The following is a 17,447-nucleotide window of genomic DNA, read 5'->3' on the forward strand; positions in this document are numbered from 1 at the left end:
CAAATTTTGTGTCAAGGATTTGAACCCAGGACCTCTGTTTTCTAGGTCTAAACCCTAAAGCATTTACTCAACACAGTACTCAGGTACGGTACTTGAATGTGTTCCTGACATGCTGCAAGGAAGGCCTCATAACCACTACCAGACACATTCCCGAAGGGTCCAGCCAGTGGTGGACAGGTTAACCTCAGGTCACTTGCAGGGTTAAAGATTAGCAATTACTATGCCTGTCAATCAGCTATTTTGGCTGAATGCCATATGATTGGGCTATGAATGGGGGGGATCTGAGTAGCCTGACGTGATAGCCAGGCCAGGTAGACAGGCCAGGTAGCCTGGCCCGGTAGACAGCCCAGCCTTTTAAGCGAACCCCTGAAGCTCCCACTGTGTCTGTCTGGTTTGTGTTTCACTTCAGGGCAGATAGCTGACCTCTGGGTGATGACTGTAAAAGGTCATGTATGGGTATACACTTCACATCAGTGTTGACTTACCCTAGATAGTAGAGGTGTAACTTTACACCTTGAAAAAGAGGCAATATTGGTCATCTAATATGTGTTGGTGAATGATTGTACTTAAGGAAGAGAAATGATTTACAATCAATTCTTCTAAAATCTGAAGAGGCAATTTTTAAGAAGGTCAGTTGTTGGCACAATTTTATGGCCAAGAAGCATTTGAGATCATTATGAAGTACTGTGGTAGTGTTCCCCCAGACCAATTGAGGTTAGTTTTATCCATGATATTAATGTGCTCTGAACAACAACATTGTTTTTGCATCTCTGTACTATATATTCATGAGTTCCCCACTCATACTAGCCAACCAGGCATGACTTTGTTGTTTATTGATAGTAATACAATATTCCTGTGACCAGGAAAACTCCAAACATCCGGGTAGATTTCCTGATTGGCAACTTGAGAATTTGTTCTGCATGCAATTTGTCTCTGAGGTTCTTGCACAACAGCTAGCATAAAGAACAACAATTCTGTCCCAGACTATTGCATATTTACTACTCAACAGTGCCAACCACTGGCTCTCTTGATACCAAATAGCAGTCATCAAGGCACAGATGCAGTGTATGTGATGGAGACTCAATATACTGCAATGTCTTTCTTCCTGCACAAAAAATTGAAGAAACTGGGTTTGAAAGGTAAGTCTGAAGACTTGATGTACATGTACAGTAAGACCAAACCAGGTGGTTCAGCAGGTTACAGTCCAGCTTGACAGCTTGAAGTGCTTAGTCTAGTAGATGGATGTAAATAAGGTGTTTCAAATGCTGCAGAAGAGCTGCATTGTATTTGCAGACTGTAGTGAGCCACTCACCAGAAAATATGGCAATGTGAAAGGTCACGGGTGATTAGGCAGATAGAAAGCAGGGATTAGGCAGGTAGGATGTGGATTTAGGGACCACAGTCATCTAATATTCTAGATCAGCACTCCCTATTCTGAATACCTGAAATATATCTTACTTTAAGCCATAAGAAGGTTGTCTTCAGTTTAGCATCCACTGATTTTAGGTTGCTGTTAGTGAGTGTTGTTATCACTATTACATGTAAGTCTATATGAACTGCTAATCTCTAGTGTATGGAACATGTAGAAGATGAGATCATATTCTAAAGGAGCTGTGTTGATTTGAAATGAAAGTCTTGCTGGGGCATGTTGCAAAGTACATATAAACAAACTGTTGGAATTATTTTCTGCTTCTGTATTTCTGTTTCCTGAAGTTATCTTTACTAGATCTACTGTGCATTAAACAAATTATATTGTTGTATGGCTAAAAAGTATAAAATGTGCTCACTCGTGTATATATGTAACATTACATACCATCATGACTTTCAAATTAAATATGCAATAGGACCTTGACGGTCAGGAATTATTTGGCCAATGCTGTAGGTCAAGTGTCAATCAGCCACTATAGCTGTTCAAAATGGTTTCAAATTAGAACATAGTATCTAACGTTTCAATGTTGTTTCGTTTTTTGAGTCAGGCTGCTGAAAGGTGTCTGAATTCAGCCTAATTGTTGTGAAGTAATATACTAGTAGTCTTTAGCATTACTTGTACAGTGTTTTCACTATCAGGGGCGTATGGAGACTGTATACTATATAGAGAGTGTGTGTGTGTGTGTGTGTGGTGGGGGGTCAGTAAGTGGGGTGGGCATGGTTTAGTCAGGCTATGCCTTGCTGGTCTTAATCTGCATGTATTGGGGACATACTCGTTGGCAGACATGAGAAGTTGTTTGGTTACCATGGTGAGAGAGAGCTGGTCTTTGATGTTGCTGATGATATTACAGCATTGGAGCAGGAATGTAATCTACAGAGAGTGCAATCAGACTAGGCATCAGCCAGAACCCAAATTATGTATCGACTAGTATGTACAAAGTCTAGTAATCTGGGTTGCACCATTGAAACTATGTACGAGTCAACCTATGTTTATGTGAAATGTTGTTATTTTCTTCAATGAAAGTATAAAGCGTATAAATGTTTGTGCGTACATGCATATATTAAAATCAAATGAGTCATTCTTACGCGTTACAAACATGTAGTATAATGTTGTAATTGTAACAGACCAGCTTGATAATAAAATGATTCCAAATTACAATATCTGTGTGTCCAAATGTACATTATGTGAAAGTAGAATGCTCTTTAATTTCTGGAACATAATTTTCCCTGCCATGCCAGAGAAGTGATTGCCCTATACTTGAGTGATTCTTTTATACAGTCAACAGTAAACCTGATTTGGTTGCCAGACACATGAGCAGAATGCGTAAGTAAGCTGTGCTCTTTGTTGTGGTCCTGTAGCTGACAGCAAACCCATGGAGATGGAGCCAGCTTCTGCGGCTGATGAAACATCATCCCAACACCTATGTAATTATCCTCAAAAATATTGTTTGCATGTATAATTTAGATTAGTCTAGCAAATTATGGCTATTCGTGGGAAAGGTGCAAATATTTTGAAATCTTTTCCTTTGCCTTGTAAAATGAGTTGCACATGTATATATTTGGATGATGTTTTCTTGTTGTTACTACGAGCGCTAGAGTTAGGTTTTGGTGGATTTTTTTCTACTTAAACTAACCCTTAGACTTAATTTGGGAAGATGTAAGTACATGCAAGGATTCTTAGAAGGAAGCCACTTTCTTCAACTGCTTATAATTGTTCCATCTCTACTGGTGCAGAGATTACTCAAGGTGTTAAAGAAGCATGTTGTAGTTCATTGCACTGCTTGCCTAGTGCTAACAGTGTCAGGGCTATTTTTCTCTCACTCTCATACTGCTGACAGCCTGCCTTGTTAAGCTGTGCTGAATTCAACAAGGCTTTCCCATGTGTAAATCCCTGCTGAAAGGGATGGTCTTCTTTGTGCTGGTCTAAATGGGGCCACAAGGAATGTCAAGTTACATCATTCATGGTTGGACAGATATTCATGAGTGCTTTCAAAATAAAAAAAGAAATGGGAGGGTGGGAAAGGTGGGGATGACTAATACTGTCATATTTGTGTCAGCGTCTACTATTATCAAGGACTGCAACTTATAAGATTTTAATACATGTCTAATTCTCCATGAGTGTAATATCTGCAATGAGGAAGCATTGCAAAAGTATCAAGCATCATTAAAGTGGTAGGCAACTCATAATATATGAATTGAAAACAGCATTTTGAAAGCTTGTTATTGAAGCCTCCTTTCTTGTACAGATATTTTAGTTTGCCCAAGGCTAGGTATCAAAGCCTAAGTCATCAAGATGATCTGTTATCAGTATCTATGTCACAGCACACCTTTGGCAACTTTGGTACCTTTAATCTCTTCTATTTTGCACTACAATAATTCTCCAGCACAGTTTATATTTCCCATATTGACACCGGGTGCCCAACATATGTTTCCTTCTGGCATGGCTAATGATATGAGTAATTCCATTTCCTTCCCGTGGAAGCTCAAGATGGAGACAAGCAGCCAGCCGGACCACCTGGTGGAGCCACAAGTATACTGTTTTACTTGAAGGGTGTTAGCCTGTGTTATTGGTGCTCTGTGGCATTATCTTTCTGTGGAAATGCACTTCACAATAGTACATAACACTCTTATCAGTCCATATCAGGTGTGGTAATGGTCAGAATGGAGGTGTAAAACTGCCACTCTAATACAGTGGGCAATACTTACTGGGTGGTAAATGATTACTAATGACTAGTACTACCTCATCCCTACTTTAAGGAATATAAGTTCGGAATAGATGATGATGTCATTTCTCTCTCCTGAAAGGCTTAACCATTTTCTTCTTATTTTGTGTTGTCTTAATCCTGTTATTAAAGGAAACAAAAGGTGAGGGAAAATTGGGTTCGTAAGGCTCCAGTACTACTGGTAGGATTCCTAGTGATTGGAATCTTTAAGGCGTGTGCACTTAATGATATGGCTGGAAGATGAAGGTTCTTCCCCATTTCTTACCCTTGGATGGAATACTGGTCCAGTACAGATCCTACAACAGACAAGTGGGAATAAGACATACATGGATTAAGGTCTATCATACTGTTAAACATATTTCACGTCTATTAAGAATATGTGTACTTAAACTTGTATCACACTGCCAGTTTCCTCCCCCTCCAGATGACAGCCTGTCCCAGGACAGTATAGACCTGACAGACAGAGTGGCCACCCTGGAACAGAGGGTCCAGCTGCAGGAGGATGAGATCCAGCTCCTCAAGTCTGCGCTAGCTGACGTCCTCAGGAGGCTGGGCCAGTATGAAGAAAAAGACAGGAAAACAAACAAACGTAAGTCACTAACTGCTGTATTTTTTGTTCAATCCCTAACGTCAGACATGTGATGTCTATTACTGTAAGTTCTTTGGTTTCACTTGGATTGCATTGGACAATCCAGTTGTGGTTTAATTATTCCACTGTGGAAAGTGGCATAAATGATAAATGAAGATCCATCAAATATTTCCACAGATTTATTTGACTGATTTCTATCCTATTCCACCAATGACCTGTTCTGTTAGATTTTCAAAATGTGATGATATTCACTTTCCATTATGATTTTTAACTGTTCACTTTACCATTTGGACTGGATAGATGTACGTAGAAACTCAGTGAAACATGTTTTCGACATACAAGGTAGCTGTTATTGTTCCAGTTGTTTCTTGCCTTGACCAGTCCCAATTGTGCCAGAAGGGAGTCCATTAATGCCTGCACTGCTGACAGCTCGCCAGGCTTTTCAGGTGATTGGGGTAATTTCCTGATTATCAGCAATGCAGGCAGATCAATAGCAATTACAGCAGGGTCTGGAGTCTGGAGCTGGTGGGATTTTCTCAGCTTGCTTTCACAAAAGCAGCTTTGGTGACAATTAAGTTAAAACATTTATAAGGAAGTAGGTAGATGAAATCTTATATTTTCTGTGCTGACAGGTTTATATACAGGCAAAGGAAAATTGCTTTAAAAGTATAGATTTTCTTGACAGTATCTGCTGCTGATTAATGAGCAAATTGTGTTTTATAATCTGTGTAAGACTGAGGCCTGGGTAACTCATCCATGGGATTTGCAGCTTGATCTTTAGCAGTTGCTACATCCTGTCTTGTTGGCAAAGCTTTCACAGGACAATTATAGCAAATCCAGAGTTGACCGCATTGTCAGATTTAAGCTGGTTTATGAAACAGTCACTACAATTCAGCAAAATTTGACTGATTTTGACCCTCAAAGTTTTCCAACAGAACACCACATTGACGATGGTGTATTACCTCCTGAAAATGATATGGTTTACCATCGCTTTCCACATCAATTTTTTTTCCCCACTCTGGTACATACAATATTATTTGGAGAACTAACTTTTTTCTCATGTTGCCTCTCGGAAGAATTACGTAGTTGCTACTTGTCATCAACGAGCTATTTCCAAAGCTGTTCCTATGGGAAATAACAGGAAAGATGTACATTGCATAAAGCTGATGAAAAAAGATTACGCATATATACAGAAGGCTTGTATGCATTGAGAATGGGGAGCTGCAAGTTAAATGGCACATTTTTGCGAAATCAGAATAGCTGACAGTACTTTCTTCCACATGTACATTTGTATTTCAGAAGCATTCACCTTGGCTTGCTAACCTTAGATATTTCTCAGATTGTACTGATAGGGAGGGAAGTTACTGTCAAGGACGAGGAAGGTCAGGGGCTCTGGACCTATTTTGAAGGACACTCTCATTAATTTTGAATCAGACGCATGATGTTCCCATTACTGAAAGTACCACTTTGAAAGATGAAGCAGGCTGATCCTCATGAAGACAAATCAGTGTGGTCGAAATCTTTAAGTTATTCTGAGTCATACAGTCCTTCACTGCAAGTTAAGTTTAGATGAAGCTTACTCATCTGTCATCAGGATAGGTATACCAGTAAAAAGACTGTATTCAGGTATAAGTAGTATTTTTTATCATTCATATGTTTTGAAATTCATGATTAATCGTTGTCCCTTTTCCTTCAGTGAAACAAAAACAGATACTAGTAAATAATGCTTCTTAAAATTGTATATTGCTTAAAATATCAGATCATGCATTAAGTATTATGCTGCTTAACATATTACCACAAGGGATGGGTACCAGTACAAAATATTCAGGTCCAGTTCAAGAGGATCAGATCTGGGTCTGGATTTCAACCTAAATCTTATTATCTGTGAAAACTTGTAAACGGGCGATATTCAAAACAATTGTCCATTTCACTACAAAGGAATATGTATGTGCTAGTATTCAACGTCCACTCAGGCATTTTGAAATCCTACCTTCTTGTAAATAACACTAACTGCTTCTGTTTTAGACCAAGGTTGACTGTAGAAACTTTGTAAAAATGACCATCAACTCTCCTTTACTTCACTCTTATTATTTTCTTGGACCTGTAAGCTCCAAAACACGTGAACGTCTACCGGTATTATCTGTTCATTTTCTAATCAGTCCAAAACTCAGTCCATTACCCAGTCCACTGATATTTTTCGGGTTCGGTTTTGTACCGGCACACCATACTGGTTTATCGGTTTTATTACCACTGTTATGAGGATCAACATTGACTATGTCCATGGTGCTGAAATAGCGTTTGCAACAGTGATCAACATTTTGCTTTCATACAAAATATATCACAGAAAGAGGACTGTACCTAACAAGCAGCATTAAGAAATGCCTTTAGCTTATATTATATCAATCAGTAATACTAGACACAGACAGACTTTGGCTGGAGCCATGGTACCCAGTCTGGAGGGGGGAGGAGACACTGAGTCTGATACTGAACCATCTGTGACTGATGCTGGGATCCTCTCATCAATACTGAACAGGTCATTGGCTTTGCTGTGCGACTGATGAAAGGCAAACAAGTTTCCTGGACAGTAGGTTGAAAACAGGCCTGGCATAATATTCTCTTTATATCATCTTCAAGATTACCAGTCTACTGCAGACAAAGTGTGCTGTACTTTTGCAAGCATTCCTGCCTTCCATGACCTACACCACAACTTCCATGCAAGTTTGGATATTCTAACATGCCAATATCCATGGTTTTGTATGCAAAGTATGAGTTTTGACCATCTATTACAAATGATCCTCTAATTCACTGCTCTTTAAGATAAAGAGAGTGATCAGTTTTCTTTTTCATATTGGCTATTTTGGGAGTAAATGTCAGTATGGCAGAGTTGTCAATTTTTAATTTGGGGTGCATTTTTACATATCTTTTTAGTTATTTTATTCTTTTGCCTCCCAAAAAGTTAGCAAAGTATGATGGCATACTAAGGCTTCATTTGAACATCTCGGTAAGAGATGGTAGTCGTCCAAGTTTCTAGTACTTCCACGTTCCCCAGCAGATATCAGTCTTTCACAACAGAATTACAGGGCAGGTATGATTCATAGAAAGGGCACAGTGCAGTGGTTCTAATTGTATTTCCCTGGTTTATTGTAGGAAGTCTGTCTAGCTGTAGCACTGAGCGTGGCAGTTGGCCAAGGATATTCTCAATGGAACTTCACATAGGTTTTCTTTCCCAAGGTTTCCATGACAATAACACAATGTGCAAGCTACAAACCATCTAGCTGACACAAAGAGCTTTTCATAACTGACCTGATTTTTATTCAGCACAGCAGTTAATTTGTCCACATCATCTTTAATGTTATTGATGACTTAAAGATGACAAGAAAATTAGAAAGTCTATGAGTCATACCTGCAGTACCGTAATGGATAGCAGTGCATATATGTAGGTATTCCATCTACAAGTATAGTAATCTTGTTTGCACTGACTGAGCTGGCCGTCAAGTTCCCAGAGGTAATTGCATTAAATTAAAGGCATGCTAGCTATTGCCAAGGCTTGCATGTTATACCTTTTCAGCGTGCTAGATCAACTACATGTACCATTTTTTATTGGAACTCAACTAAGTGAAAATCTTTTAGAGCAAATGTGTTTCTTGTACATGTTAAAGAGCTTAATACATAGGGTGCATTCAAGTTGAAATGTAAATTGTTTTAGATCTGTTTGGTGAAGCATCAGTGCGCATATACAAGGTTGATTAGGTGTGGTAAAGGACTGTTTTGTTGAACATTAGCTTTGAATCACGCTGAAGACAGCACATACATGTACACCTAATGAGTCACAACTTAATGTCCATTGAAAAATGTCCCTTAATTTTTCAACTTGTTAAAAAAACACAGCAATAATGAGACTGTATAGCAGGATGAAACCCAGGCTAGCTACACGTAATCTCTGGAGAGTGTGAAACCCATCACACTGGACATGCCTTGTGCTGTAGGCAGGTAGCCTGTGGGATGCTTATTAATGCTTATCCATCATATGATTTATCGCTTATCCATCCCATCTTTATTGCATGACTGACATCTCTTGGGATTCATCAAAACCATTCAAATGTCCAGAGAGGTGACCATGTGGCACAACCTATATTTCCAACATTATAGCTCTTGTACAGTGAAAAATAGTAGCAGGTTACCTTTTGTTGAATATGAAGAAACCAAATTCATTTTGGTACATATTTTAATATATATTTTAAGATAAATGAAACTTGATAAGTGACAGGAGTACTTCAAAATATTGAATTATAGTATGGCATTGATTTTTAAGGTAACAGTTATACAGAGAAAATACATGACATCATCCCAATATTTGCAACAGTAACTGCTCTGGGAAAAGAAAATATATCACATGTCCAATATGTCGTGCACGTTACAACCAACAGGGGGCAGGTTAGCCATCAGACAAGATGAGTTGAAGGGATGGCACATTTGTAAGGCTGTGTAAACATGACAGCAGCCAAACGAATGGTCAATGGGGGAGTGATGCATCAGTGCTGAGCACTGACCTGCCGCGAGGATGATGATGAATGCATCAAATATGCCTTCTCTAGACAATTCTTCATATCGACACATTGGAGACAGAATAGGAAATTGTAATGTAATTGCATTCCATTGCAAAATTAACTGGTATATTGTAATAAATGGCAGAAAGAAGAATGTATTCTAGCTATGTGGAATCATAGTAAGAAGATAAGTTACCTATTAAATCTGCCATTTTACGAGGCAGGTGAAAGGCGTGTGTGATGTGAATGCCAAATTTGCTATTGCTATTGATCCTTGTATCCTGTAGAACATTCTATCATAAACCTAGCTATACAGAAAGTTTATGCTATGTTTGCTTTCTTCAGAATTTTCTATTGCAGAAATGTTCATATTTTTTGTTTTGTGTAATCCTTCCATTCTTTTAAATTTTGTGTGTGTATTTTGTTGAAACAAACAGAAGTATTCATTAACATAAGTAGTTTTGAAGAAGTCTTTCTGCATTTTCAGTTTGAATGTCTGCATTTGGTATTTATGTGATAAAACCTTGTAACAGATACAAAATTCGTTAGATGTGATCTATGTGAGCAATAATAAACCTTGTCCTTCAGGTACAGTTTTAATACTGTTTTGTGAGATATGCATTATCAGTCAAGCTAGTAATCTTTGGTTAATTCAATGGCTCCAAATAATGGTATCTAAGACTTATTACACAATGCAGCTATGGAGGAATTACATTGATGATAATGACAGGGTGATATTAATTCATAGGGCACCCACATATCACGATGATGAAATGTCTGCTTCAGTCTCTTCAGGCATTGTGTCATGTTGTGTTTATCATGAGTGCCCTTTTGTGTGGGAAATGACAGTTCATTCAAATGGCACAATTCATTGAACAACAGCAGGAGCAGGCACGGAATGTAATCAGGCCTCCTCTGGCAGACTGGCACATTTATACATCTATATCATAAGTCAGGCTGAAAATTAGCAGTGCCACGTATTGATGTCTCCATAAATTGTATGATATGAAATTGCTATGTTCTTCTATTAAGGAAAGATATTTTGTGAACACTCATGCAGAATCATTCTGCTCCAGAACATCTTTTGCATATCTGTTTATTCCTCATTGTTAGCAAGCCAGCTACAACTCTTTTGATTTTACACATGCATTCAGGGGGATTTTGGTGTTATAATTGACTTTCATGGCAGAGTTTTATCCTGAAAACCTTTGACAGCAGTCCATAGAGAAAACTACAGATAACATACTGTACCTCACTGTCATGCTAGATGGTAATTACCTGGCCTCTGGGGAACATTAACAGCTAATCTTCTGTTGACCACATATCTCTGCCATCTCACACTCAGCTGCAGTTACTGCCATATTAAGATCTGACAGAATATAATGACCTGCATTGGCCTTGCAAATATAGAAGTAGACCTTTCCTCACTTCAGGCAATCTGGCCACAAGATGAAGATTAGAGAACTAGTCATACATTTTGCTATTCTCCTTGATAAATGGACATCCCCTGAAAGAATATGAAACTATCCATCATCATTGACACAGTCATATTTCATGAGAGCTCAGTTCATTGGATGGCTATTCAGTACCATGAATAGCACGTTTTTGCTTTGCTCTGGGAAGATACCTGGTGAATGTTATTTTTATAACTATTTTTAGAATGTCTTTTTCATCAGCACACAAAGGAATTTCACAACACTGTTATCAGTTATTATCTTGGAGATGACATTTGAAGAAAGACTATTATTCCTCTCTTTTTGTGTGATGAGCAACAAGGTTTTACAATGACATTTTTCAGCATCTTTTGTAATTCATAACCATTTCAGCACCAAGGACAGAGACACAAATGTGAGCAATGTGCTTGACATGTATTACTTTAATGTAATCCCATCTTCCTGTTTAAGGGTTGAGGACTGCGTTAGCTCCCTACTTAAGCCTCCTGCATTGCTTCCTGTGCCTAGCTTTATTTGTACATAATATATACGGTAAAATCTGCCCAAGAAGGCCACTAAGGGAGCCGACAACACCTGGTCCATGTGGATAATAGGTCACTATTGACAGGATTCGTAATGCTTGCATCAATGGGAATATCTATGTAAGGGACCACCAAGAAATGGTCACATTGGCATAGTCCTTTTGTAGACATGGTTACCTGTATAGGCATAACAGTGTTTTCCCTTATTCCAGCACGACCGCCAGTCCTGCCATCCAGACCCACTATATCTAATGGAGGCACCAACACACCTAAAAAGGCCGACCACTCCATATCAGGGAGACAGCAGACCCCACCAACACCTACCTCCTACACACATGGCATCAGCCAGAGAAGTCCCATGCCTTCACCCAAAACTCCACACAGGGAAATCAAGAGGTGGTCATCAGGGGACGCGTCTTCTGGTCAACCCAGGTGGGCGTCGCCGTAAACTTCTGGTCCTTTCATTGCTTCCTTTTTTCAATAATTTCCAATATATTTTACATCTCAATTTTCTTAATTTCCATTTGTTTTGTGTTTTGATTGACAGAATCTATCATTGATTTTGGTATCTATGTTTTTAGCCTGGATTTCAGGCTGTTTCCAGGGCCTTCACAACCCAGCCCCTTGGCTCTAAGGCCAACATGCCTCCAAGGAAGTTTTACCTCAGCCGACATAAACTTTCCTTGGAATATGTTGGACCTCGAGCCAAGGGGCTTGCAGAGTAGGCCTAGGAAATATTCTGGCATCCAGGCCACTATGTTTTGATCTGTTTCTGTGTTCTCATTCTTTTTGCTGTGTGAAACAAGGTTTGCAGTTCCCATGCATCGTAACTCCTGGACACTCGTAATATCAAAGACCCCAATTTTATGTGCACCATTCCAACTCAACTAATTTATTGCTTACCCTCACAAAGCAATTAAGATTGTATTAAAAAATGCATGCTATATGGGTTAATTTTAGCATTTTATTGTCAAGGAACTGATCTTGCTTTTACATGTTTTCGGCGAACATTTTCCAGGACCTTATCATGTGTGGAAAACTGGAAGCCTCTTTCTGTAACCTTTTCTTTTCATCTTAGATTCCTTTGTGTCATTACTTTCCCAGAATCCGCCATGACAGTGCAGGATCTGACCATTCTACTGACTCTTCCTCACCTCGCAAACTTAAGGCCAGCAGTGGCAAACCACCCCTTCCCCCTAAGAATATTTCCAAGAGGTACTGAAAATGTACTGCCCGAGGGTCTTGCCTGGAGTGTGTCAGAATCCCAGAATGAATAACAGCATCTAATCTTACCCCCGCATCTTATTCTTGCCCATTTCCTACTGGTATTTCATATACAGGTTATTGCTAGTACATTTTGTTTGTGCCATATGTTGTTTCTGTTATGTCATACTACGTTATGTTATGTTTGTTCATGCATGAATGAGTCATTCCTCACATGTGAGTACAGTCAGTAGTTCTTGTGGGTGACATAATTTTAATAGCGGAACTATAATTGATATCTGTTGAATGTCATGTGGCATGTCCACTTTTCTTTTGTATACATGTGTGTTATTTGTGCAAATCCACCTAACAAATTTGACTTATAAAGTAGCATGTTTGAATTTTTGACATTCTGTTATACCTTCCATTGGCTGCTTCCTGGTTTGTTTGCCACATTGAAAAAATGATTATTCCAGTATTATTCTCAGTACTAGCTACAGTTTGAAAAGTGAACCTTAAGATACAGAGAAGGTTTTGGCATGTAGTAGACATGACCATCTTGCCTGCACATTAAATGAGGAACCTGGAATGAGGAATGATTCAACACTGCATGACAGTTTTTTTCTCATCATTTGCCTGATTTTACTCTATAGATGTTTTACTGATCCTGCCTGAGTTTCTGCCAGTTCCAACAACAGATGGATGTTCTGGACTGGGCAGGTTTTTGCTCCACCTGACTCACTCTGTGCTAGTCCACTGATGACTTAAATTGTTTGTAGACCACCTGCCTCGCTACTGCCTTAACCTTGTGTGCACCCCACCTCTCACCTCTGCTAGGAGTCGCAGTAGTTCACTGGATAGAACATCAATACTCAGGCAGAGTGGGAGAAGAGGGTCTGGTAGTCAAAGGTACTTGTACTAACTTCCAACTCCCATCAGTAGCGCAACGAGATGCACATCTGTTTGTGTGTACATGTACATTGCATGCTGTTGTGTTTGTTACACACAGAGAAGCATTTTGACATCATTGGTTGATTGATGTTTCTTAGGTAGGGAGTACTATAGAACAGATGCCAATGATATGGTTAGTAGGATTTGAAATTTGTACCAAAAAACAAATTTGTCTCCACAGCTGCACAGAAATGTCAACAGCTTTAAGGTTTCCTACTTGTCTAACTTGGCATTTTGACCTTCTATTGTTTTCTCATCAATGAATTAAGAGAGAATGGAATTGTGACAAATATTGATAGATGGGCATGAAAGAATTTTAAAGATGACTTTTTAGGCCATATGGATAACGTCATTAAGTTTTGCTGATTCTAATGTTATATTTTCTATGAGAAAATGCAGCACATACCACTGCAATGAAACTATGTTTTTCATATGTCTTTTAATTATGTGTAGTTATTAGGAAATGTGTTTTTAATTAGATGAAAACAATTTTTTTCTAATGACTACTGACCATTAGTTAGATATCAAGATGTCAAACGCGAGTTTGTACTAGCTTTCATCATTATGCACATGAAAAGGTGTTACGGTAAGGAACAACAGCATTTCATTGGAGACAGCCATGGCAATATGACAGGTTGAAAGATTAGAGTGTGCAATATGCTGTACTAATCTGCACAATCATCTAATCCTGAGAAGACAACAGACCCAGAAGAGCTTTTAAATGTTCACTTACTTAAGATTATGCAGCATTTACACTTATTGAACATGTCTGCATTGTTATCAAGGGATGAGTTTCTTTTCTTAACTTTTAATTGGGTTTTATTTGATTTTATTGGTGTCAAAATATTGTAGACAAAATTGCATTTTGCTTTCAGGTCATAATGTCTTACAAAAAGCATAATTTTGTTCAACTATAGGAGCTACCTATACTTTATGAGTTAAGTAGTGCATACAAAGCAAAAGGAGTAGATTTAAACCAGGGTAAATGTACAATAATTGAATTAAATTTGTACTTCCACTCTCAGTTCCACAAATGAATGTACATGATGATGATGATGGATGTACCATCTTTAACCAGTTAAACTTCCTAGTGTACTTCAAATTGGAAATAAAATTGATCTGCATTCTAATTGGCTTTGTTGCAAAATATATTACATCGCTGAAGTGCTATGAACCAAATCATAAGTGCTATGAACCAAATCATCAGGGTTTTTTTTTTTATTCCATCAAGTTCTTGTGTTGATGTTGACCATTGGTGTTACATCATATTATAAATGCTACCACAAAAAAGGGCTCAGAAGTCACTTGAGGTTAAGGGTTAGTCGACTGACAACTACATTACTAAGAAATGCATAGTACAATGTACTGATTGTTTTATTCACACTTGTGAATGTCCTATACAAGGTAAGTTTCTGACCCTGAGTAGTTACAGTAGTCAAAACCAGACTTTTTTCTAATACATGTACCGGTAGAATATACAGCTAAATATGGTTTGTGCCATCTTCTTAGTGAGAACAACATGATCAAGTTTATATCGCTATAGGTTTGTCAACAAGTGTTATAATCATTTTTCACATTGTTAACCTGTTTGGGATGAAATTTTATTATAGATTTGTTACCTAGTCAAGATGTTAATTGATGACAATAATAGCTATAAACTGATTATGTACCAAAAGCTCCAACTTACCTGTATGTCTTCCCTCCCACAGTCATAGTCCAAGGGAAGCTTCACATGTGCAAGGTATGTCTTCATGTTGTTATTCTTACTTCTTATACTTGAGATAAAATGGAATATGCTGAAAGGTATTACTGTCTATTATGACACAGTTGCCCTGCTGCAGATTGATTGAAACTCCACGCTCATTCTTTTTATTGTGTTGATTTAGGGGAATGCTAAAAGGTTAATGTTGTAGCTCGCTCAACAGGTTGATTAGTTTAAGTGCATTTTACATAGGGCAAAAAATTTAATCTAAGGTTAGTACATGTACGCTTAAATATGTTTACGAGGGCAATATGTTCCCCATGTGTCAGGCACCTGTAACTTTGCCTTTCTGAGTTTTTGTGCAACTGCATTATTGCAGTCATCAGGAGGTATTCAGGTCAAAGGTTGCAAGGTCACCGGTTCCATCTGATTATCAGGGCTTGGAGGAGTGCCAAACTCATAAAGGCAGGGGCTGCTGTGGTATAGGACAATTCATTGATCTCGGGCCAGCAAGTGGGCCAAATTCATAGGTTATTCCATTCGTAATTCACTTACTGAGCCTCACTTGCAGTGGGGCACCACAGAGGCAGGTCTTGTGATTGTTGTGTGGAATATCACAGAGGTAGATAGATATACGTAAAGACTGACAAAGATCGAAGATGGCTGGCAAGAAGAAACAGATTGAGCTACGGAAAGGTGAACTAGCTTTTGTAATTGTATTTTACCATCTTGATGTGGAACCTGAATGATTCATGACAGTTTTCTGTTCCTGTCTGGTACATGTAGGTGGAGTGAGGCCTCCAAGAAGCCCCTCTTGTCGTAAGAATGCGGAGTTTACATTGAGGTGTTTGAGAAATGGGGATGCTGCTTTGAACTAAAAGATGTATAAGGTGTTCAATTGTACTCTGGTGCTGAAGAACTGCAGTCTAAAATGGTTGTAATTTTACAGGGTAAGATTTTAATTAACCAGAGTGCTTTCCAAGTGCCTGTGGTGGGGCAGCTATGGGGTGTTAACAGGTGTAAATTCTTTCTGGCTCTGAAATGAGATCCTCAAAATGCATGGTCTGTTATTCAAGCACTGGGTAGTGTCTTGTTTATAGCAAACTGTTGCTTGTCTTGCTGTACATTGTACAAATACTTGTCAATATGTGTTGTATGATGTATTGTGTTCATCACAGAGGAGGGAGCGGTGCGGATGTTCCTTCGAGGACGACCCATCACCATGTACATGCCCACCAACATGATGGAAACATATAATTTCAAGGAGAAGGGAACCTTACCAGCAGAGAAGCTCAAGCTGGAGTGGGTGTATCCTTCACATTCCACTGTCTCTGTTTTGGTTGAAAGCTGTGCTTGAATTTTGTTTGTTATCACTGATTTAGAAAAGGGCCTTTCTCTTGAATATTTATATATAATGCAGTTCTCAAGTTTCATATTCCCACATACCTCAAGTGCAGCTGTAGCATAAGTGGAAACAATGGTTTTGCCAGAAGTAACAAAGCTTGAAGGTCCCTTCCTGTCCTGTGATCTGTGGACTGTTTATCACTGATAAGGTTTCTGCCCTCTAACGGTGTTTGTATTCTTGCCCTCTGCCCCTTCAAATATAATCTGATAAGCCGTTTGTTTTTGAGTGACACGAACAATTGGTGTGAGGGACAGAGCACATGATTATGAAATTCATGTGTGCTGTAGTGGAATTATAGGGCACTAACCCTTGCCATGCTTGGTACACAGAAAAAGAATGTAGCCAAGATAAGAGTGGCCCCTCCCATGTCAGTTCTGGCTGTAATCCATGCAGGGTAGTCCCGCAGAGCATTGATTTCCTGACAGTCTATTCCTGTCACGTTGTAACCATCTGCTGGCACTGCAACTGTAGGAGGGCCTACGCTGGAGGAATCTATAACTAGGGATTCTCTCTGCAAGTTTTTTTTCACTCATCAAATTATGTCATTCCATGTCATTGGTCAATAACCGATACAATAAAGGCATGTGAAGCACTCCAACACAGACTCTTTTTATCCTGTTGGGGATGATGATGTCATATTCATGAACAGCTGGAAAAGTTTTCGATAGCGTTTTGATAGAGTCAAACAAGATACAGTGCCACAAATTGACTACATGATCATGTACATGGGCCACATCCTGACATTGTTAAAAGTAAACAATTTTTAAAATGTGAATTCTTCAGTGCATTCCAGCTGTCCTCAAGAACATAGAATTGTTTCATGTTTTTTAAACAACCTGCATGTATCTCCTGAAATAACAACATGAAAAGACATATTTGTTTTACCATATTTTTTGTGTTTGATTATTTTCACTACCATCTTTG

General features: G+C 38.7%; 1 protein-coding gene across 1 annotated transcript in view; it reads left to right on the top strand.

The window, feature by feature from the left end:
* Positions 1–924: 924 nt before the first annotated feature.
* The window catches only part of LOC118411898 (echinoderm microtubule-associated protein-like 2), a gene marked incomplete in the record, with an annotated part of 27,798 nt that continues 11,275 nt past the window's right edge, over positions 925–17,447 (top strand). The window contains 10 exon segments of the mRNA XM_035814393.1: positions 925–1,139; positions 2,788–2,853; positions 3,911–3,958; positions 4,576–4,740; positions 11,475–11,694; positions 12,367–12,477; positions 13,303–13,374; positions 15,126–15,157; positions 15,905–15,937; positions 16,297–16,426. Of these exon segments, the coding sequence (XP_035670286.1) occupies positions 1,073–1,139; positions 2,788–2,853; positions 3,911–3,958; positions 4,576–4,740; positions 11,475–11,694; positions 12,367–12,477; positions 13,303–13,374; positions 15,126–15,157; positions 15,905–15,937; positions 16,297–16,426 (944 nt within the window).

The sequence above is a fragment of the Branchiostoma floridae genome, chromosome 1 (genome assembly GCF_000003815.2).
Source record: "Branchiostoma floridae strain S238N-H82 chromosome 1, Bfl_VNyyK, whole genome shotgun sequence".
Lineage (NCBI taxonomy): Eukaryota > Metazoa > Chordata > Leptocardii > Amphioxiformes > Branchiostomatidae > Branchiostoma > Branchiostoma floridae.